Genomic DNA, 20,970 nt, shown 5'->3' on the forward strand with positions numbered 1-20,970 from the left:
AAAATGAATGTATGATTACAATTATTATAGGATTTTCCACGCGAACGGCCAAAGCTCGCAAAGCCGGATGACGAGATAGGTCGCGCTGATGGCTCAAAGGTATCTTCACCGTCGCGCTCTAAGTTTTTTATGAAGATCGATCAAGACCCAGAGTATCAATCAAAGTATTTGGACTATCCACGGGATCGTCCCGTCTATCGTAAGCCACCGCCGATATTGCGACCGACAAATGTCTCCTCTTCCGGTCGCAATAGCGCGTGCTTTGGCAGATCAATTCATCGTCAGGAATGTCGTACATTCGAGTACGAACCTACAAGCGAGGTGAGATCTCAATACGTTCCTTACGGATATATACCGAGGGTCGAAACACTGAAGATGCCGGCGAATCTACGTTTGGAGGGTACTTTTGATCTTCAACCTGAGTACAGAAACGCTTATTGCGCGAAATACGATCGTCAAGGCTCCACGGAACCTAAAACAATCTATAGTAGAGGCGATCATAGTCCGAGCGCTATGAAAAGAAGAGAACATTATTGGATAAGGGAAAACGATAACGATCAGTGCGATAAAAGGATCGCTGCTCAACAACAAAATGCTTTTTGTATATTGGACACGCGCATGCATGAGGAAAATATCACTGGAAAACCACCGCCCGCCAGCAAAAGGTACGTTCAAAAATCTATCATTTTTTTTTTTTTTTTTAATAAAAAGAAAAATTCTCGAATCGCTCGTTGTGAATTAAATTATGATTTTAAAATCGGAAATATTTATCTTGGACTGAGGTCTCAAAAATTTTAAATTTTGGAAAGCAATTTTGAATTCGAAAACCCCTTTCCACTTCTTTAAAAGCAAAAATTTTTGAAATTTTGAAACAATCCCAATTTTTTCAGAAGCTCTAGACTGTCTCAAGCTACAATGGCGCCGAGACCGACGCAACTAGAGTTGGAGGATCGCGCGATTGCCACGAGAATCTCGCGATCTCCCAGTCCAACATATCGATTACACGTTTGTGACGTCGACAATGAACCGCGAGGTTTCGGTCAACATAGACAGTCTTCCGAAAGAGTTGTTCGCAGTCCTTCAGTCGACCGTATGAATCAGAACGATATCACCAGACCTTATTCGCCTAGCTTCGGCAGGGACAGGCAGAATCGTCGCATCAATGATCAACCGTTCGTAGTTCTAGATAAAATCTCGAAAAACGTGTCAGGTAGAAGCGCGGTTCGCAGAAAATATCACACCGACAGAAATGTTGGTGCCGATGTTATGGTACCACCGATTTCCCGAAGAAGACCTAGAACTCCGACCAGATGGATGCCACCGTGGTACGACAATACGAATACGATCTAGAACTGTCGATCAGTGGCGAGAACTCGTTAAAAAAATGTATACAAAAAATATAATACGCCTAAAATTTTTACGTTATATGATGAATATAAAACCAGCGACAATTGGTGGACACACTGCCTATAATTTTGTATGCAAAATAACTGAAATTAATTGATGAAATCAATTCTTGAACCTTTACGTATAATATCTTACAGCGACTATTAATATTTTTCGCAAAGATTCTTGAAACAAAAGTGTTACGAAAATCACATTTTAATGTAACGTATATGAGTTGATCATACATGTTACATTAAAATATGGTCGTAATCATATCGCATTTATCTAACGCTAAATGGGATTGTTGTTTTACTCTCAGTACGAAATAAAATCGTGTGCGATTTCTTTGTACAAAAGAAACAAAACTCATAATTGATTACATTCAGGGCTAAATGTAGAATATATGAATAGATTTATATATATATATATTCATGTTACAAATTATTTGTTAGTTGTAGTCATGTTACAAACTAAATAGTTATATTATTTTACAGTTATCTTTACACATAGCAGGAATTTATTTAAACCATGAACACATGGGAATATTTCTCCCATATTGGTCCCAAGAATATAAAATAATTGTAATTGAGAGAATTATTATCCAAGTTCGAGAACTTTGAACAAATTTTATTTCATACCATTATAAAATTTAATCTTTTAACTGGTGCTCTTATTATATATCTATACTGGTGATCATACGTTAATTGTTGTAATGTATAACTACAGAATAGATAACAGTAAGATATACTCGTGCTATATATATATACTGCCAATGTTTGTTAATCAATACGATTAAATATATACGAACGATGCCTAGTTTTACAAGGCCTTTTTTTGATGCCTCATATCGTGGATTAATATATTATACAATTGCATTGTTGCTCTGTTGTCATACCGCGTTGCGGAAGAATAAATAATAATTCGTAAGAAATAAATCTGTTGGTAATATCAATCCAATAGTATTCCATAATTATAGTTAATTATAAATGCTATATTTTAAGTATTTTATTAAAATACAATATGTGTCTAAAAGTATTGATTGATGATTATATTAATCTTATAACTTTTATCTTTAATTATAATTATTAATTTTTTTTATTTATTGAAAATTATTTAATTAATATCATTAATTTATCGTAGTTATCGTTAATTTTCTAAAGGATAAAAAAGTCATAAGTTAGGATGCAATGGCAGCTAAAAAGTGTTCCGATATGTATTTTATGTTATGATGTTGATCGGACATCAATATGAAAAGATCTTTAGAATCCATATTTTCTACTGGATATCTGACTTTTATACATTGGGCATTGAACTGTCGGATTCGATGTGTGAATTTTCCATAAAATCTTTGTCATCAATATTATTTCAGTAGTGTTCGATAGTGTAGTGAAATTCGCGTGCGCACATCGAGGGCGCATTCCACTTAACGATCGCAACGCTCACGGTATCATTTCATCCTTATTGTTCACCGAAAGTTAAACAAAGATAGATAATGCTTGCGAGCGTTAAATGGAATGCGCCCAATCTTATCAATCGGATTCACTTTTTCACGCATGCGCGACGTAACGATGACGAATACAGCACATGTGTATATCATACTCAATGCGCATGCGCGAAAAAGGAAACCTAACATACTTTGTCCACGTCACTTACATTTCACAACTCAACACAACTCACATCCAAGATCCAAGTCAGTTAAGGTTTACACGTTTGCGTTATTGGCGTTCTCGTGTCATAACCTAAGTGATCTGTCACTCGAAATCCGATAATAATCGATGAATGAGACGTTCACGCAGATGACAAATTACCTGAATATTTTTTCATAAATAAGGTAGTTGATAAGGTCATGTACACGCAAGTCGATCAAGATTGTGCAACGTGAAATGTAATCGGCAATAATATCCTAACATGGACGAGTAATGTACATTGTTTTCTTTTTTTTTTTTTATGAATATAGTTTAACAAAATGCATTGGACATTGTGCGCATTGATAATTGGATCGTTCGGATGCAAGTATATTCATGCTCAGGCGCAAAGAGTCGCGCCGGGTGTACCGCCTCAGCATTATCAGCAGGTAAGCTATGTTTTCGAATGTTGCGTTAGCAAACATATGGTTCAATGAAACGATACTTGGTAGCCATTGGTATGACATTGAAGTTGATTCGAATCTATTTTGACACAACTTGCTTTCTCTGTTTTAGCCTGTTCATCACGTACCGCAACAACATATGCAACAAATTCCACAACAGCAACAAGTAAATTTTTTCAGTTATAACTCAATTATACGTTGCCCATAATACTGCTATTACAGATTCATTTCTGTGCTATTATCAGGCATTATTTTTTTCATTTTAAGTAGTTTTTATTTAACTTAATTTTCAATAACTCAATTTTTTAAAATTTTATTCCAGTATCAACAAGTACCCATACAACAACAAGTACCTGTTCAGCAAATGCCAGTGCAACAACAGGTCCCTGTTCAGCAAATGCCAGTGCAACAACAGGTCCCTGTTCAGCAAGTCCCAGTACAACAACAGGCCCCTGTCCAGCAAGTACCAATGCAACAGGTGCCCATGCAACAAGTACCAATTCAACAGCAACCTCAGGTTCAACAAGGACATGGACATGTACATGGTCATGGACAATCTCAAATACTCAATACTGCCAATATAGCTCATGAAAAAGAGTAAGTATTGATTAGTGAAATTCATACAAAAAAATTGATAATTTTGTTTACTTATATTAATTATTTACTAAAATAACATTACTAAAGTACATGGAATGTTAATTAACTTTAAAGTTCAGTTTAATAAATTTAAGCATTTAAGAATCTAAGCATCAAGCATTTAAGAATTTTATGTTCTTTTAAATTTTTTGGATACATATTTTAATTGTCAAGGTATATGTTATGAAAGAATATTCTTTCTTTCTTCCTATTAGACATATTGCAGAGCATGCTGACGTTCCACTAGATACCAACAAGATGACAGAGCAGGAGTTGCAGTTTCACTATTTTAAAATGCATGATGCAGATAATAATAATAAATTAGATGGTTGCGAACTCATCAAATCTCTTATACATTGGCATGGTATACAGTACTTTGTCTATCTTTCCTTTTCTTATTACATTCTCTCTAATGCAACTTAAATAAATGAAAAAAATTTACAGAATAAATTTATATATATTTTCATTATATGTCCATTAGAACAAGATAATGTGGAAGGCACGCAACGTAACAAGTTGTTCAATGATGAGGAATTGGTACAGTTGATAGATCCGATACTTAGCATGGATGATTCTAACAACGATGGCTACATTGACTATCCTGAATTTATACAGGCCCAACAGAATGCTGCAGCAGTTAATGCGCATCCATAATAGCGAATCTCTCATAATTTGGTATAAACTTTAATTAAAAATAAAATGTATAAAAGTTGTCTATGGAGGAAATCTTTATTATCATTATGGATGTTTCTTCAATAATGCAATATTGACATTGCGTTGTTTATACAATAAGCCAAGATTTATTATTTGTGTGATTTATTTTTCATTAATCTAATCAGTATATATGGAATATAAGGGAAGAGAAAAACATAATATTGTAAGATATTTTATAATTAAAAGATAATTTAGAGATATGTAGAACTCTTCCTTTTGATTACTTTTTTAATGTTTCATAAGAGATTAATTTGATAAAAAATGAAAATGTCTATGACATATTTATTTGTAAGATAGTTTTGTAATGTGTTCTAATGTTATTAAATTGGATTTAAAATATATTAAGAGATTATTTTTAAACGAAAATATTTTATAACGAGAAAATCTCACTCTGTTAATAAATAAAATGGTCATTTATTAATTTTCATTGTTATTTAACTAAAATACATATAGATTAATAGCATAAATTCACATAACAATATTATATCAAAATCATGGATGTGTTTCATGTTTTAAATATCTTTACATATATAATACTGACAAGGCTAAAAATTTTATAGGCGATATATTGTATACCATATACATATATTTATGTAATAATATGCACATTTGGAATTTTTATATTTCTATTATATTATGTTTCAAGAGTTTAATTTTTATTACGAAAGAAATGATAAAATATATTTAATGAATATATATAACAAAAAAATCAAGAACTAATTTATAACTTTATTAATTATTCTTTTATATATATCAAAATGCTGTTATCAATAATTATAGACACAAAATGCTATAGCAGTTTTGTATAAAGCAACTAAGTATATTGTAACAAAATTTCATTTATTTTTAGGGAATGTCATAATTATTTGATGAAATTTGTCTAGCATATAGTCTCATGGGAAACACTTACAATACGAAAATATGATAGATATATTTAAGTGACTAGATTGTGACTTTAAGAGCGATTCTCTTCATTATGTATCCGTTTATAAATACATTCCATTAACTAAATAATCAGCGTCATGCGCGTAAGGACCATGTCCACATCTACCACGTCGTTTCACCACTCGCAACCGGCAAACAATTAAAGCAGCCGTGATCGCAGTTGCTATGAGTCCTAGTGACAATGACACCACTGCCCCTTTAGGCCTTAAAACATCATCTTCGATTATTTGAAGATGTTCCGCAATATCGTCGGTTTTTTCATGCGCTCTTACGTGATGATCCTCGATTACAATTACATTTTTATGATCTACAATAATATAAACCGTATCACAATAAAACACTAAATTAAATGCAGTGTTGCAAACATAATACTATCTTTACCTTTTAATTCTTTTGCATGATTATGCTTGATGATGTCATTTGCTAACAAAGTTGATTTTTCAGTAACTTGTTTGCTCGCTTTCATATCAAATTCGCTATGTATCAAATGCGTGTTGGCTTTTTCTTCTTTCTTTACAAATTCTTTATTCTGCATCAATTCATTTCTATGTTCCTCTGAGGTCTATAATAATGGAATCATTATTATTATTATTATTATTATTATTATTATTATTTAAATATAGTTTTAAGATTTTATAATAAATACAATAAATTTTAAGTTGCTAAGAAAGATGCTTACGTCACAGACTGGTGTTGTTGTAATTTTCGCAGAATCTTCTACATCACTAGCTTGCTTATATTGAGAATTAGGTGCAATGGATGGTAACAATTGTATCGGATTATTTTGCCAAGCTATCTTATTCGGTGATGGAAAATGTGAAGGATGCTTAGAATCCACATATAGCTCTCTAAACATAAAATTTAAAAGTTAATAGAAAACTAATCTAATATATAATTTTTTATATTTTAATACAATGATTAAACCACAGATCTTAATATTTCGAATTACCTGTTTGCTTCATTATTTCCTATAACGCTCGAACCTTTGTGATTAAATATATGTGGTTGTTCTAAAAACATGCATTTACAATATGTTCATAAGAATTCTGATAAAAAAAAATAGAGATATATATAAATAATATAAATACATACGAAAAAAAATTATATTTTACGTACGTTCATAAGGATTTATATTTTGTTCGTGGAAGGTATTTACAGGAATATATAAATCCTTATTTTGTTCATACGGAGGCTGATAATCCCACTGGTATCCTGATGAACCATAATTCTTACGCATTTGCGGTAACTCTACCGGCTGACCAGGGTACAGAATATTTTGCGGCTGCGACATTTGATGGGCTAAATTTGATATCTCCCAAGTTTTAGGATTAATCTCTGGCGCAGCAGGGTAGAATGGAGGGAGAGGCTTACGCTGCTTGACCATTTGCGGATATTGTAGAATATCAGCGGGTGGATGCGGCACCTGTATGTTTGAAGGAACAGTTGGTTTTTCCGTGGGACACACGAGATCGGCTGCTTCGTCAGAGCCGTCTGTACACTGTGGAATGCCATCACAAACGTTGTATATAGCTATGCAGTCTCCGGATGAACGACATTCGTATTGATTTCTGCTGCAAGCTGTTACATCCACAAGATTAATATCCATATACGTTTTTTTTTTTCATTGATTTATATAATTCGGAGATTCTTAACATTTGAAACAATACCTGGTTTAACCGATGCAGGTGTAGTCAATATTACTTTTGGTATTTGAGTGATTATAGATTTGCTAGGAGTCTCTGTAAATCCATAACCCAATGTAATTTCGCTACCTTTCCTAAGATACACAAAAATTTTGTTAACCAGAAGATTAAAAGAAGAAATATATTCAGAAAGTATTTAAATACCTAAGTGATTTTAATTCGTGTTCCTGTTGAGATATCCTGACCTCTTCTTCTACTTGTATATTCTGTATGGGATAACTAGTACGTACGGCGCTGGTATAATTAGCATGCCTTGTGAATTTGCACTTGAAATCATGCAGTGGGCCGCATTGAAAAAGATAGCAACTACCCGGTTTCTATAAACATATTAGTTATGTGTATTTATTATATATATATATAAACATGTTCTCTTTCTTTTTGTCTATCACTCTCTATATATCTTATATTATTAAATGCACCTTCTCTTCGAAGATAAACACGTCGCATCGTTCGGTTTCGCAGCAATATTTTAAACAATCCAGTCTAGAATCCACATCTAATACACTTAAGTACTTAGCACCCATGTCACGAGAGTCTTGAGTCTTGATAATTTTATCTCTATGAATGTCGAAGCTATCGAGGCACATCTGATAATTATTCGTACCGCCGTGTCTTTTCTCATTTGCTCTGCTCGTCCCGTCATCGCCGCAGCCACAGTGAAAAATCGCAATGAAAATTAAAAGAACGAAACGCAGCGTATCGCGAAACATCGTTTCTCCTTACGCATCACACAACACAAGTATCCGATTACGAGATGCGCACATTTGCGTCGCGATCGATAGTTTAATATTTCGCGATGAGTTTACCGCGTGTAGAGTGTAGAAGCCTCTTATATACGATTAAACGACGCAACAAAATTCATTTTTTTTTCCAATAATCGCGCACTAGGCGATTAAGAAGGATTAGGATTAAAGTCGTATCAGATCGCAGATCACGATCCACGATGTATCATATATCAGACTATACATTGACAGATCCAAAACTGAGAGCAAAGATTCAGGATTGAAATTTGACCAATCAGGACAAAGAAATTTTAGTTCCTTTTGTTTTGATTAGTCAAATTCCGATTAATCAAATTCCAATCTTTAATCTTCAATATTCAATGCGTAGGCATAGATGCCGAGTGTACAGCTGTGCAGTGTACATACTGTCAAAAGGTTTACTTTTAAAAATTGAGGTTAGGTTTGAATTATTTTCGGTTTAATATTGAAATAAAGCTCGTCATGTCTTTGTATGACGATTTTGACAAGCATCGGACTTCGGAGAAGGTCGCTGGATGGTCTTCCGGTATTAAGTTGCTGCAATCGCAATTGCAGTTGAAGAAGGCCGCCACAACACAGGTGAACTCATCATATGTACAATGTATATCAAGCAATAAATTATTGCCATTTATAATAATTATCATGTCGAAAAAAAGCATATGTAATAATCTCTATTCCTTAAAAGATTCAAGATTGATTTAAAATGGATTGATTAATGAGTTTTTAATTATTTTCCTTATTTATGAATTTATAGCCAAAGCGTGAGCAATATAGGAAGGCTAGTGCGGTGCTAGCACCAGTGATAGACTTGAAATCAAAGACTAACCGCGATGTCGACAGAGAGGAACACGATAGCACCCATAACAATCCATTATCCACCGGTAGTGTGAGCAGTATAGGAATAGGTGATGAATTCGATTGGAACGTAGTAAATGAGTATGATCCCATGTGGCCCAATGAATATGAGAAAGTTGTGAAAGAATTGCGTGACATCAGAGATAGGGAGCATGAGACAGAGATGCGCAAACGTAGGAGGGATAATACTCGCTTCGAAGATACTCAAGTAATAAATGAAATAAAAGTCTTTAAGTATCTATAATATATAGTAATGTGCGTGGGAAGCATATGGAAATGATATTATATTACTACAATAAATGAATATAATAATAATAATAATAATATTAAAATTTTTTTTTCTGTACGGAAACAGACTGCCGCTGGTAACAGCACGATGATACCTCCTGAAAGAGACGAAGAGAGAACACCGTCTTCGAGAGGTGTGATTGGAGGTGCTGCCATAGCACCACCACCATCTCTACAAGAATCTTCAGAATTACCACCTCCACCACCACGACAGACGCCTAATTTAGGCTATGCGACATCATCCGTGGCTGCAAAAATAATGGCCAAGTATGGCTTCAAGGAAGGACAGGGTCTTGGTAAGAAAGAGCAAGGCATGTCAGTGGCATTGCAAGTGGAAAAAACGAGTAAACGTGGCGGTAGAATAGTCGGCGAGAGGGAGCAATTGATGCCTCCACCACCAGCAATTACTGCTTCTCCACCGGAAAATCAATTATTGTCGCAGCAGCCGCCGGTAGAAGAACCTAGCATTACCGAGATAATGAAATGTCCCAGCAAGGTCATTTATATAACAATCTTATATTTATAATAAAATATATTAAATATATTTATAATAACATTACTTGTTGCATATGCATGTAGTTATTATTTGTTAAGCTTAATTTGCATACTTGTTAATGGGTGTGTAGGTTGTACTTTTGCGCAATATGGTTGGCCCGGGAGAGGTGGATGACGATCTCGAACCAGAAGTGAAAGACGAATGCAATACCAAATACGGCGATGTTGCGCGTGTAATTATCCACGAAGTGATCGAAGCCGCTCCAGAGGAAGCAGTGCGAATTTTCGTCGAATTCAAAAGGATAGAAAGCGCCATCAAAGCTGTAGTGGATTTAAACGGACGTTTCTTTGGCGGTAGACAAGTTAAAGCAGGATTTTATTCGAGCGAAAAACTCGACAATTTACAATTGATGGACTAGTTTTACATGTAAAAATTTCAAACATTAATTTTTTAAAAATACGCTCGTTTCTTCGTAAATTGTATAAATATTTTATATTTCCATTGCATAAAATATTATTTACATCTTACACTTAACAAATCTAGAATAATTTGTTTGATACAATTGTAAAAAAATAAATTTTTCTATTATATCTAACATTTAATTTTGCAATATCGATATGATTTCTATTTATTTTAACAATTTCTATTTCAATAAATGTAAAATTTGAATGTATACTCGAGTCTTTGGATTATGTAAAATTTAAAATGCTTCTGTACGAAACTAATTAAATATATGACTTGACAATAAACATTGCAGTTGAACAGATAATTTTCAGATTTATGTCTTATTTAGTACGTTTTACTTATTTTACAATAAATTAAGAGCATTGTGATTTTAATAGAAGAATGAAGAGAAAAATCAAAAATAGATACAATTAAAACACTAGACAACATAAAATATTTAACAAGGCCAAATATTACAAACATTGGTATATATATGAATATTCTGTATATATATTTTTAGTAATTATTTATATAATTTACATACAAACCATAACAAATTATATTCCCATATAGGATATAATTAAACAAACTAAACATACAAACTTAAGCTATAATCTGGTATAAAATGTAACTTCTAATCAAAATCATTAATCATTTGATTAATGTAGAACATAACATTATAACATTATAAATATGCCCTGAAAAATGATGCTTTAATTTTTTAATATTTTAATATCATTTTTATCAAATAGTCGTTCCAAATATGTTTGATATGTGCAAAAGAATTGAGGATCGTTTAATTCTTCCTGAATTATTTTGTTTTTTTGGTAATTAAGTCATCTATCGCTTTATTCAAGTGAACATTAAACGCAGCAAAACTGAATGTTCTTAGAAATCTGTCTTTACCAGATCTGCCAAAGTCTTCAACACGATCCGGATTTGTGATGAGAAAAGAAATTTTTGAAGCGAAGGCCTCGGCAGACAAATCGACAAGAAAACCAGTTTCTCCAGAAACTATCGATTCCATTGGACCACCGGATTTATGAGCAATTACCGGCTTGCCTACATACATCGCTTCTAAGGGTACTATACCAAAGTGCTCGTTCGGTGGTGTGTATATTACAATTTTGCAATGATGAAGTATGGAAACTTTATCAATGTCAGAAGGTGAACGTAAGAACATCACTTTATCTGTTACATGTAACTCATCCGCGAGTCCTATTAATTCCAAATGGTATTCCACATTTTCCTCTACTCTCTTGTCATATCCACCAGCCATAATCAAATACACCCTTTTATATACTTCTTTCGTTAATAATTTTTCTAATTCTGCAAGAGCCTCTATTGCAAGTGACAACATTTTCTTACGCTCGTACCTATTGATCGATAATAGTACAATACTGTCATTTGGTAATTTCTTATCGAGTACCCTCTCTAGAGATACTATTCTTGTCTTGTCGAAAAAATCTGTATTAATGGAAGGATACAAAACTTCGGGTTCAATGTGTAATCTCTTGAATGTGCTTCGAAACACATTGCCTGTATAAATGCTATTCACAAATACTTTATGCGCCATGCCAGTTGTAATCTCTTCCAGATAATTCAATGGCATGCGATACAGCTGTTTGCCATAGCCACCAGGTTGCGAGAGCAGCTGATCCGGATGATGGCAGTAAAATACTATGTACGGAATGCGCAGTCGAAGAACGGGTATGCAGATGGACACTAAATCGCAGAAGACAACTTCCGGTCGTCGATCGGAAAATATTATATAGCTAGCTGCATATATCTGTAAAAATGTTACAATTTTTTTTTTTTTTTTAAATAGAATTACTAATTACAGGCAAAATTTTGTTTGAGATCTTTTTTAGGGCAAAACTCAAGATTTTTTTTCGAATTATTTTTTTATCATTTCGATTATAGATATAACAGCTTGTTATTCTCCGACCTTTTCTCCGACTTACCATACGTATGTAGGCACAGAGAGCGTAAAATCTGCCCAGGATGTGTCTAGGTAACCAATTGCCCACGACGGTGACAGGAATTGTGCCATCTCTGGTCTCTGAGAAACAATGGTCCTGGTCATGATGAGTTGTCACGAAATTCACATCGTGTCCGTTCTTCTTCAGAGCCAAAGCGGCGTCGACGACCAGTCTCTCCGCGCCACCGATACCGAGATCAGGATGCAGAAACGTAATGCGTGTCATCGTGTTCGCAAATGACGATCCGGTAAACGGCCGTCGTCCTCACAGTGCATTTATCGGAAAGTATAAAATTATCGCGAGGCAAATAACTGTATTCGCATTTTACCGGTCACCACCGGTGATCGGATTTTTATCGCTGTGCGTCAGATATGGCGTATGGCGCTACCTGTAGCTGTAGCCTGAAGCGCTATCAGGTTATTCCGTTATTCCATCCCAGCAACGTTAAATAATATTTACATATTGGACAGTTTATTCACAAATCATCATTTTAATTTATTGTACTATTATTATGTTATAATTTTCGTTACGTCTATATAATACAGAAAGATTTGCGGATCTATATCTGTTTCTATTTGTTTCATCAAAACGACTTGTAGCTATGGACTGTGATAAAAAAGATTTAGAATTTTCAAATATTTTAGAAACATCTATTGCATTTTGCAAGGTTAATAAGCGCGATGCATTTTTTCATATTACGGCATATTTTTTCATTGTACTCGACGTAAAAGTTGGATATTGATATAACCAATAGTGTCCAACAACATTTTTGTCCCTAGAAAATAAACTCTCTTATTGGATATTACATTTTATATCGAACCCAGTATAGAATCGTTTTCCCACGTTCCGATTGGACACAGATTCTCGTCTGATTGGTTAATCGCGTTCAATATAGTAAAAATCCCTAAGTATCGATCGATGTATATGCTAACTTATCATATGGTTTAGGGTGTTTTCTTGTCACTGCTCGTCATTTAACGAATGGTTATGTAGTACGGATTACGGATAGCGGTTATGTAGTTACACGAATGAGTTTGTTAATAGACAATTCCTGGGCATATAATTTTTATTGTTAACAAATGATCAAAGACACTGTTAATCTGTTGAAGGGAAACAAGAGTTGCCATTTTTAAAAATAGGTAATTCTTTCATTTAATTTCTATTATTATTAAAAAATGTAATTATCATTCATTCTATGTACTAGTCATGTTTACTTGTAATCGTTTTGATTTTAGGCAACAAGGATATGTAAAGTTCATAATTATAAATGATCTTTGGTTAGATTTACTCTTAATGTTCTCCATTCTTCATGTACTTTTGCTGCGTAGTGATCGAATAATATAATATAACAATGAATTTTGGCATGGATTGGGAGGCTGAACATCGGCGTGTTTTGCTGGATGGCAACGCAGTGCTGGAACGTTCAGCACAATCGGTCGCGAGATCGCAAGCCGTTGCAGCGGAAAACGAGCAAATTGGGACAGAAGTGATCTCTGAGTTGGGCGAACAGAGAGAACGTCTTCTACGAGCAAAGCGAAGACTGTCGCAGACAGATGAAGAATTGAATAGAACGCGAAAAATTTTAAATGCTATGCGAGTAAAAGTTTTGACAAATAAAGCTGTCCTTGTTCTAATCATATTGCTGGAACTGATTATTCTTGGTATAACAGTGTATTTAAAATTCTTTCATAAATAGATTGCCTATTTTATCGCTAAGCTCAAAGTTAAGGCATAGAAAAGTAAACGTATATAATAAAAATATAATGTACATTACTAATTAATGTGTAGAGTTATAATTACTTTACACAAAAATTTTTCTGTTATATTTTATAGAATAAACTGCAAAAAAATATATATATATGTATATATAAATACTTAAATGTAATTTTTTAACAATAGAATTTTTGTTTGTAAACATTTATCTTCAATCATTGTCTTAATTATAATCTGTTATGCCAGCTTTTCTATATCATTAAATAATTTCTCAAAATATATATTATACTAATTGTAATATACATGATTGTAATTGAATGTGTATATAATTTTATTAAAGTGTTGTGAAAATGTCAGAACAACACTTTGTTTATTCGTATATTTACTTATTACTTGATATATTCAGGGATATAGATTTCATTTTTTATTAACTTGTTTTTATAAAAAGAAAAAAAGAAGTTCCTGAAATGGCTATTTTACACGACGAGGAATATTATCGGAGTAGAATACCTGAACCGGATTTAGGAGCGTTTCGAAATTTCTTGCGATTTATTTGGAATCCAGAGAGGAGACAAATTCTAGGCAGAACTGGGAAAGAATGGGGTAATTCTGTTTAAGTTATTTATTTTCAATGTTACAAATTGTTGATCATAAAATTCTAATTGTTCTCTTGTAAATTAGCGTTACTAGGATTCTTCTATCTGTGCTTCTTCAGCATATTAGGTTCTCTCTTTGCATTACAAATGTGGATTAGTATTGATTACGCCTCGAAATTGGATAAGCCATTTTTCCTCTATGCCGGTTTGATGCCTAGATCTTATTTTGGCAGTAACTTTCCCTTTTTTCGCCAATTAGATTTCGGTAGTCCAGGTATTCTCTCCTTAATAAGTTTCTGCGACATTTTTTTTTTTTAATCTCTATTAACAATACATTTATGATACATGTATATTGTACTCTATTCTGTACAGGAATTGGCTTTAAACCGAATATTTTGTTGCCCACGACATCTCCTATTTTCTGGGTGAATAATTCGAGCTCAAACGCACGACCAAAAAGATATATTGAGGCTTTGAACGATTTTTTGCAAGGTATTGCGAGATAAAAAAAAAATATGCGCATAAACATAACGCGTCGCAACATACATTTAGTAATAGTAATTAATATGTAACTATATTAAATTGTATGAATGTATTTTAAACAGCCGAAAAATATGTTGCTGCGCGTTTATGTGTGTATAGCTTATAAAATGAATTTTTTTTTTTATTTGCAAATATGATAAAAAATTTGTTAGTAAAATATAGATAAAAAATTTAGAATTTATGATGATTTTTTTATTACAAAGGGTATTGTATTTTTTCTCTAATAAAAATAAAAGAAGTTTTTAACATAAGCACCCTTATTTCAGAGTATAATAAGAGTAAAGAAAATTACAAAACAGCTATCGAATGCAATGACGCAGCGCCGAACGTGTCCGATATGAAACCTTGTTTTTTTGATATTGAGAGCCTTGGCGTTTGCGGAAAACCTCCGTATGGATATACGAATCCATTACAACCGTGTGTACTTATTAAGTTTAATAAGGTGAATAAAAATCTTATTTTCGTATATTCGTAAAAAAAAAATATATATATATATATATATATATATTCACACTTATATTTTTGTATTAGTAATTTAAATAAAAAAATATTTTTAAATTACTCACGTTACAGAGATTTGATTGGATACCAATTTATTATAATAAATCCTCCCAATTACCGGAAGATATGCCGAGTGTTTTACAAGATGCTGTACGAACTTCAAACAAGGTTCGATTCAAATCCCAATTTGCAATAATTTATCTGTCAATTCATGATTGATTACGGTGAATATGTAATTAAGCTAATAGCTTATAAATGCCTCGACCAATAAAATATATTCAGACTCGCGTACACTACAATTTATGTTATCATACAAAATAATTTATCTTAAATGGTATCAGATCTGGTTATGGTGCGACGGAGCCAATAACGTTGATAAAGAGCATGTCGGACAAATTGATTATTTACCGGATCCTGGTTTTCCCGTGCAATATTTCCCTTTTGTGGGACAACCGGATTATTTGGCACCGATGGTCGCGTTACGATTTACAAATATTACACGTAAGCCTAAATAATATATTACGATATCTACTTACAATATAAATAACAAATATTATATACACACTTTATTGATATACGTTTTATTTGTTAGCATTTAGATTGGTAACGGTGGAATGCAGTTTATGGGCGTTCAACATAAAGAAAGAAGCACAGAGTGCATTGGATTTCCAGATAATTCTGGGGGAGTCGTAGAAGATGGTGAGTCGATGAATATATTCGCATATCTCAAATATTTATTAACAAATTTGCAGACGTAATAAGAAGGTAGATAGGACGAGCGTTTTAATCTGTGCAGAGTAAAAAATAAATTGTCTTTGTTCAAAGTTTCTTACAATTAGTTTTATATATATATATATATATATTATTCGTTCAGTTATAAATATTCTCGCCACCAATGATTCCTTTATTATATACCGTGTTACATTAATAATACATTCAATGTATTTCTCTGATATCGTTTCGTATATAGAACGTAACATCTAAGGTATATTTATAATAAAAAAATGAGGAGCAGCAATTATATATGACAATGTATTTCTATACTTGAGTGAATCAACACGAGATTTAATGTTTGTGTCTTACGAATTGTCTCTGAGACTCTCTAAGCCAATTCTGTCGACAGAATAGCAGATCGAAATTAGAGAATTTTGTAGAACTTTATTTATATATTTTTATTATGTGAACGATAAAATGGCATGATGACGCTTCGTTTATCGACAGACATATGTTTGTATCCAGAAGAAATGTGTCAAAATCGACTATATATCTTGTTATTTCCTCTAAAATTAGCAGCGTTAACAAGACCGAGAAGGTAAAGATGAAGAAAGAGGCAAAAAGAGAAGGAAAAGAAAAGATTGAAAGAAAAATAAAAAGAAGAAAAATTAAAGTGACAAAGAGAGAGATAGATAGTAAGAAAGAAATATAGACAGATAATCAGAGAGAAAAAGAGAGAGAGAGAGAGAGAGAGAGAGAGAGAGAGAAAAGCAGAATAAAAAAGAGATAGAAAGGAAAATAAAAGTTAGCGAGAGCGAGAAAAAAATAATAAGAAAAACGAAAAGAAAAGGACGAAATGATTTTGACAGAGACGCTAAAAGAAAGAAAGAGAGACAGTCTTTGGTCCGTTTAGATCGAAAAATTCGGTAATTATTTCGTTGTTGTCATACTTTTGTTATTAATTAAATTAAATATTACCAAAAGAGAAAAAAAGTATCTGTTCTCTTTTGAGGAGAATTGTGCGAATCTGACGTTAATACGAGGCTTCATAAATTGAGGAACGTTTCCATCTCGAGGACATAACTCCAGAGTCGATCTTACTCTTCCTCTTCCTCGCCTGTGCCGGTCAACATGGCGATTAAACTCGCAGTGTCAATAAAACCTTTGTCATCGATGTACATCTGATCGAACGCATCATCGACTTCTTTGGGCGTAAATTTTTCGCCCCATGTCATTAAAGCGTGCCTTAATCTGTATAACAAATTAAAAAATTATATTATCTTCTATTATAATATCAAACCGTATATTTTATATACACATAGTATATGCTCTAACAAGTGTTAAAATGTGGATTTTAAAAACCAATTCCATTCAGATTTGTAAACCAAAACACACCATTTTTTGAGACTTTTTAGCAAAATTAATATTTAAAATTGATATATACAATATATATATAAACACGAGAATTATATGTCAAACTACATAGTATATAGTAATTGAAACTAAAATTTCAATCGTTAAAAGTTGTATAGCGCTTCAGTTATCGATATCAGCATATTGAGTCAGTATTAGACCGTTCACAATGAAACATCATAGGCACCAGAGAGTGGAAGAGATTGTACGTATATTTTATATAATATATGTGACGGCGCTTGGATACGAATTGAAAAATGTCAATAAACAATATTTCTCGTTGTTGTTACCTTTCGCCATCAATTTTGCCGTTTTCGTCAAACGTCTTGAAGGCATTGATTACAACGTCATCCTCATCGGCACCTGACGGAACAAGAAATTATTAATTTTTTCGGAAAATTATTCAAAACTCTCAAGATTTTCAATGGATTGTACGTACCTGATCCTGACATACGGACAGCGAACAAGTTCAACAATTGAGTGAAGTTGATGGGCGCGGGAGCTTCGTTGAGCATTTCATCGATCTCCTTATCGGTCGCGAGTCGGCCGACAGAGTCGAAGGCCGCGCGAAGATCATTTTTGCCGATGATACCATCCTTATCCGCGTCCATTAGCTGGAATGCCTAGGAACAGATACCGCGATCGCGTTTTAATGCGCTTTCTACTTTCACAATCTCTTACAATCTTTTACAATTGTCAATTTCTTCATCTCTAATCATCTATCTACTTCGACATGCGTATGCCAAATTAATATGAAATTACAATACAATTGCGAACAAAATGCGGGGAATTTAATATTAAAATTAAAATCATCTACTACGGGAGGGACTATCCTCGTATTCTTGAATTCATCCCTCGTTTTCGTACCTCCTTAAACTCGGCCACCTGTTTCTGAGAGAACATGGAGAAGACGCTGGACCCGCTACGCTTAGCCTTGCGACTGCCGCGGCTGCTCGCTCTAGCAGAGCCAGATTCCTTTGGTGTTGGCGCCTTCTCCTCAACTGGCGCCGGCTCGGGCTCGGGTGCAGGAGCCGCTGCCTCTTCCTTCTTCTTGGTCTTCTTCTTCTTTTCTTTATCCGCCTAAAATGTATAAAATTTTACAAAACTTTTGCCTCTATTAAATTTCTCTCATAATAGTTGAAAAATACTTTATAATCAGAAATTTATTTTGTCTTCCATTTCAAGAAAAATATGTGAAATAATTCAATTTTTCATAAAATATGTGAAAGGCCACCGTAACCTCTCTCTCTCTCTCTCTCTCTCTCTCTCTCTCTCTCTCTCTCTCTGCCTTTGTAGATTTTCTTCAGAAAACATACCGCACTTTATACGAAAAGATTATTTTCTTAATTCGAGAATCAATCGACTTTATTGAATATTTTGAAATTAATAGATGACAAAAAAAAAATAAATAGTCAAATAAATGAAAACAAGATGCAATTAACACAGACGATAGAATTATGTGCATTTTGAAGAAAAATATGAATATTATTATTCTATGCGATATATCATTATGAGCGTTGCTCCCTGTTGCTTTCTTTCTTAAAATCTTGCGCGAACATTTTTACACAATTTTACAGATTTATTGTAATAGATAGGTAATAGATAAAGTGCACATGTTATTTTACATTAAATATTCGAAAAATGAATTAAAATAAAATATAAAAATTATTTTGTCAATATATAATCACGTCGATTAATTTCAATATAAATTATAAACGAAATCAGAAAGAGCCAATTATCGGATGAGAAAATTTGCGAGGCGCTGCCGGCTGCCGGTCGATCCTAAGAATAGAATCGTTCCCTAAGTCGCGCGAAAAAGCTGCCAGGACGTATATAGAGCGATCATCCAGTTACCGCACTGCCTCTCGAATTACCAATTGTATTACGTAATTTTTATATTTTTATCATTATAATGACAGTAAAATAAATGCCGTGTTAGGTCGGGCAGTTCATTTTACCGGTTAAACAAATATCTTACATATGAAATAAAGAAGATGCATTTGTATTTTTTTTTATTATTTTTAAAATATAAACTAAATATTAGTAACATATTACAGAAACATTTATTTTTATTTTTACTTAATTACAAACATGTATTATTATATAGGAGAGCTTTCTCAATATTAGAGTGCAATCAGGAAATTTGATCAATTTTTTTTTTTTGCTACTCTATAATAATACGGGGTGCCACGTTAAGGTATCTATTTTTAATTTTTCATAATTTTCAACATTTAATGGCGCGCTCTGTTCGAAATGTTTAAAATAAGATAGTTTAAGAATAATATTTGTGAAAGAGAGAGAGAGAGATGAAAACAGAACATTTCGCGAATGTATAGAATTTTAAATCATAAATGGTAGCTTATGATAGAACCTACAACAATCAAGGGATTCTAAGCGGCTGATGGGCAAGAAAAGAAATCTGATAAAGATCACTGCCGCATTCTCTCCATCATCACACATTCGCGATATTGATAACATAACGTCCTTGTCATCAATTCATCGTCATCACAGTTGGCGTATATCTCGACGCACTCCGCGTATAATCCATCTTCGTGAAATGCACCATCGTAAATTCGCAATTTGGCAGTGTTCCTATTCTCGCGATAGCAGTAGTATCTCGCATCACGTAGACATGATACTTGATTTTTCGCGTTTCTCCGTAGATGTACATGGTAGTCTACGGTAGACTTTGGCGCGAATCCTTGAACAAGCGCGGAAAGCTTTTCTCGACGTATTACTTACCATAATATCTACGTTTGATTTCTAAGAGATGGACGATACGAGATGGTTACGACGAACCAACTGTCCGAATCATAGAGCTGGACTTGTCTAAGTAACTTTTGTGGATCTCCCCCACCAGACAAGCCGGAGGTTGTCCCGAGCAGGGGTGCCCCGGGTACCCGGGTACAACGCCTATCTGACCATATTTAGTTCGAGTCGCCTCAAAATAGCGACCCTTTCGACGTTTCGACTAAAACAGTTTGCCTGGGAGTTGTAGAATTCAGATTACGACGGTGCATCCGCGCTCTGTCGGGACCATGATGTTTTCTCATCGACATTTTCAATTTCCGATCGTGATCATAATCGGTTAATCTCCCCTCGCCCCTCGTTCTCCGGAGACAAATTACATTTGGAATGAGCATAGTTATCTTTTTTTTATTTGATATAAATGTGCGAAACAAGAGATGGAG

General features: G+C 33.6%; 8 protein-coding genes across 12 annotated transcripts in view; 5 read left to right on the forward strand and 3 right to left on the reverse strand.

Moving 5' to 3' along the window:
• Positions 1-1,538, forward strand: part of LOC138945058 (uncharacterized) — a 7,617-nt gene extending 6,079 nt beyond the window's left edge. For 2 of the 3 annotated variants that reach the window (XM_070316248.1, XM_070316246.1), the window contains 2 exons: positions 31-665; positions 891-1,538. In XM_070316248.1, coding sequence (XP_070172349.1) covers positions 31-665; positions 891-1,350 — 1,095 coding nt within the window. In that variant the 3' untranslated portion in view covers positions 1,351-1,538. The remainder of the gene's footprint in view (positions 1-30; positions 666-890) is intronic. The other variant, XM_070316247.1, reaches the window with a different exon arrangement.
• Positions 1,539-3,036: 1,498 nt separating this feature from the next.
• LOC138945079 (lymphotoxin beta receptor inhibitor) lies at positions 3,037-5,072 on the forward strand. Of its 2 annotated transcripts, XM_070316283.1 has the most exons (6): positions 3,037-3,217; positions 3,344-3,460; positions 3,588-3,641; positions 3,798-4,072; positions 4,327-4,475; positions 4,593-5,069. In XM_070316283.1, exons 2-6 carry the CDS (start codon positions 3,353-3,355, stop codon positions 4,763-4,765), a joined length of 759 nt encoding a protein of 252 aa, XP_070172384.1. In that variant the 5' UTR covers positions 3,037-3,217; positions 3,344-3,352; the 3' UTR covers positions 4,766-5,069. The 2 variants fall into 2 exon arrangements, with proteins under 2 accessions (XP_070172384.1, XP_070172385.1); XM_070316284.1 differs by having other exon boundaries at positions 3,037-3,460; positions 4,593-5,072.
• Positions 5,073-5,380: 308 nt separating this feature from the next.
• LOC138945077 (uncharacterized) lies at positions 5,381-8,421 on the reverse strand. The gene is made up of 8 exons (XM_070316280.1): positions 7,893-8,421; positions 7,618-7,790; positions 7,438-7,547; positions 6,887-7,348; positions 6,720-6,780; positions 6,450-6,618; positions 6,152-6,332; positions 5,381-6,077 (listed from the first exon to the last, which is right to left on the reverse strand). The coding sequence occupies exons 1-8, from the start codon at positions 8,181-8,183 to the stop codon at positions 5,812-5,814; spliced, it is 1,713 nt and encodes a 570-aa protein (XP_070172381.1). The 5' UTR covers positions 8,184-8,421; the 3' UTR covers positions 5,381-5,811.
• Spf45 (splicing factor 45) lies at positions 8,241-10,558 on the forward strand. Its single transcript, XM_070316282.1, has 4 exons — positions 8,241-8,813; positions 8,989-9,297; positions 9,445-9,873; positions 10,004-10,558. Exons 1-4 carry the CDS (start codon positions 8,697-8,699, stop codon positions 10,289-10,291), a joined length of 1,143 nt encoding a protein of 380 aa, XP_070172383.1. The 5' UTR covers positions 8,241-8,696; the 3' UTR covers positions 10,292-10,558.
• Positions 10,559-10,824: 266 nt separating this feature from the next.
• On the reverse strand, positions 10,825-12,855 carry Alg2 (alpha-1,3/1,6-mannosyltransferase Alg2). The gene is made up of 2 exons (XM_070316285.1): positions 12,282-12,855; positions 10,825-12,106 (listed from the first exon to the last, which is right to left on the reverse strand). The coding sequence occupies exons 1-2, from the start codon at positions 12,522-12,524 to the stop codon at positions 11,129-11,131; spliced, it is 1,221 nt and encodes a 406-aa protein (XP_070172386.1). The 5' UTR covers positions 12,525-12,855; the 3' UTR covers positions 10,825-11,128.
• A 419-nt stretch (positions 12,856-13,274) lies between these two features.
• Vti1b (Vesicle transport through interaction with t-SNAREs 1b) lies at positions 13,275-14,081 on the forward strand. The gene is made up of 2 exons (XM_070316256.1): positions 13,275-13,438; positions 13,535-14,081. Exon 2 carries the CDS (start codon positions 13,651-13,653, stop codon positions 13,993-13,995), a length of 345 nt encoding a protein of 114 aa, XP_070172357.1. The 5' UTR covers positions 13,275-13,438; positions 13,535-13,650; the 3' UTR covers positions 13,996-14,081.
• Positions 14,082-14,389: 308 nt separating this feature from the next.
• On the forward strand, positions 14,390-16,648 carry LOC138945062 (sodium/potassium-transporting ATPase subunit beta-1-like). 2 transcript variants are annotated; one of them, XM_070316253.1, is made up of 7 exons: positions 14,390-14,615; positions 14,694-14,882; positions 14,981-15,100; positions 15,418-15,593; positions 15,725-15,820; positions 15,994-16,153; positions 16,245-16,647. In XM_070316253.1, the coding sequence occupies exons 1-7, from the start codon at positions 14,480-14,482 to the stop codon at positions 16,343-16,345; spliced, it is 978 nt and encodes a 325-aa protein (XP_070172354.1). In that variant the 5' UTR covers positions 14,390-14,479; the 3' UTR covers positions 16,346-16,647. The 2 variants fall into 2 exon arrangements, with proteins under 2 accessions (XP_070172354.1, XP_070172355.1); XM_070316254.1 differs by having other exon boundaries at positions 14,589-14,615; positions 14,728-14,882; positions 16,245-16,648.
• Positions 16,534-20,628, reverse strand: Mlc2 (myosin light chain 2). The gene is made up of 5 exons (XM_070316255.1): positions 20,522-20,628; positions 18,647-18,859; positions 18,219-18,402; positions 18,070-18,142; positions 16,534-17,617 (listed from the first exon to the last, which is right to left on the reverse strand). The coding sequence occupies exons 1-5, from the start codon at positions 20,522-20,524 to the stop codon at positions 17,464-17,466; spliced, it is 627 nt and encodes a 208-aa protein (XP_070172356.1). The 5' UTR covers positions 20,525-20,628; the 3' UTR covers positions 16,534-17,463.
• Positions 20,629-20,970: the final 342 nt, after the last annotated feature.

Source organism: Polyergus mexicanus, unplaced genomic scaffold (genome assembly GCF_030449975.1).
Source record: "Polyergus mexicanus isolate NDT 795.1 unplaced genomic scaffold, iyPolMexi1.0 SCAF_3, whole genome shotgun sequence".
NCBI classification, from domain to species: domain Eukaryota; kingdom Metazoa; phylum Arthropoda; class Insecta; order Hymenoptera; family Formicidae; genus Polyergus; species Polyergus mexicanus.

Bases quoted from the DNA above. Each gene is read 5' to 3' on its own strand.
- LOC138945079 (XM_070316284.1), top strand. From the start codon at position 3,353: ATGCATTGGACATTGTGCGCATTGATAATTGGATCGTTCGGATGCAAG. The intron at 3,461-3,587 runs GTAAGCTATGTT...TCTCTGTTTTAG, and splicing joins CGCCTCAGCATTATCAGCAG to CCTGTTCATCACGTACCGCA. The intron at 4,476-4,592 runs GTATACAGTACT...TATGTCCATTAG, and splicing joins ATCTCTTATACATTGGCATG to AACAAGATAATGTGGAAGGC.
- LOC138945077 (XM_070316280.1), bottom strand. From the start codon at position 8,183: ATGTTTCGCGATACGCTGCGTTTCGTTCTTTTAATTTTCATTGCGATT. The intron at 7,349-7,437 runs GTATTGTTTCAA...TGGATGTAACAG, and splicing joins ACCTGCATCGGTTAAACCAG to CTTGCAGCAGAAATCAATAC. The intron at 6,333-6,449 runs GTAAGCATCTTT...CCATTATTATAG, and splicing joins CAACAACACCAGTCTGTGAC to ACCTCAGAGGAACATAGAAA.
- Spf45 (XM_070316282.1), top strand. From the start codon at position 8,697: ATGTCTTTGTATGACGATTTTGACAAGCATCGGACTTCGGAGAAGGTC. The intron at 9,298-9,444 runs GTAATAAATGAA...GTACGGAAACAG, and splicing joins CTCGCTTCGAAGATACTCAA to ACTGCCGCTGGTAACAGCAC. The intron at 9,874-10,003 runs GTCATTTATATA...ATGGGTGTGTAG, and splicing joins TAATGAAATGTCCCAGCAAG to GTTGTACTTTTGCGCAATAT.
- Alg2 (XM_070316285.1), bottom strand. From the start codon at position 12,524: ATGACACGCATTACGTTTCTGCATCCTGATCTCGGTATCGGTGGCGCG. The intron at 12,107-12,281 runs GTAAGTCGGAGA...ACATTTTTACAG, and splicing joins TCTGTGCCTACATACGTATG to ATATATGCAGCTAGCTATAT.
- Vti1b (XM_070316256.1), top strand. From the start codon at position 13,651: ATGAATTTTGGCATGGATTGGGAGGCTGAACATCGGCGTGTTTTGCTG.
- LOC138945062 (XM_070316253.1), top strand. From the start codon at position 14,480: ATGGCTATTTTACACGACGAGGAATATTATCGGAGTAGAATACCTGAA. The intron at 14,616-14,693 runs GTAATTCTGTTT...CTTGTAAATTAG, and splicing joins CAGAACTGGGAAAGAATGGG to CGTTACTAGGATTCTTCTAT. The intron at 15,594-15,724 runs GTGAATAAAAAT...CTCACGTTACAG, and splicing joins TACTTATTAAGTTTAATAAG to AGATTTGATTGGATACCAAT.
- Mlc2 (XM_070316255.1), bottom strand. The intron at 18,403-18,646 runs GTACGAAAACGA...ATCTGTTCCTAG, and splicing joins AGGTGGCCGAGTTTAAGGAG to GCATTCCAGCTAATGGACGC. The intron at 18,143-18,218 runs GTACGTACAATC...TTGTTCCGTCAG, and splicing joins TGTCCGTATGTCAGGATCAG to GTGCCGATGAGGATGACGTT.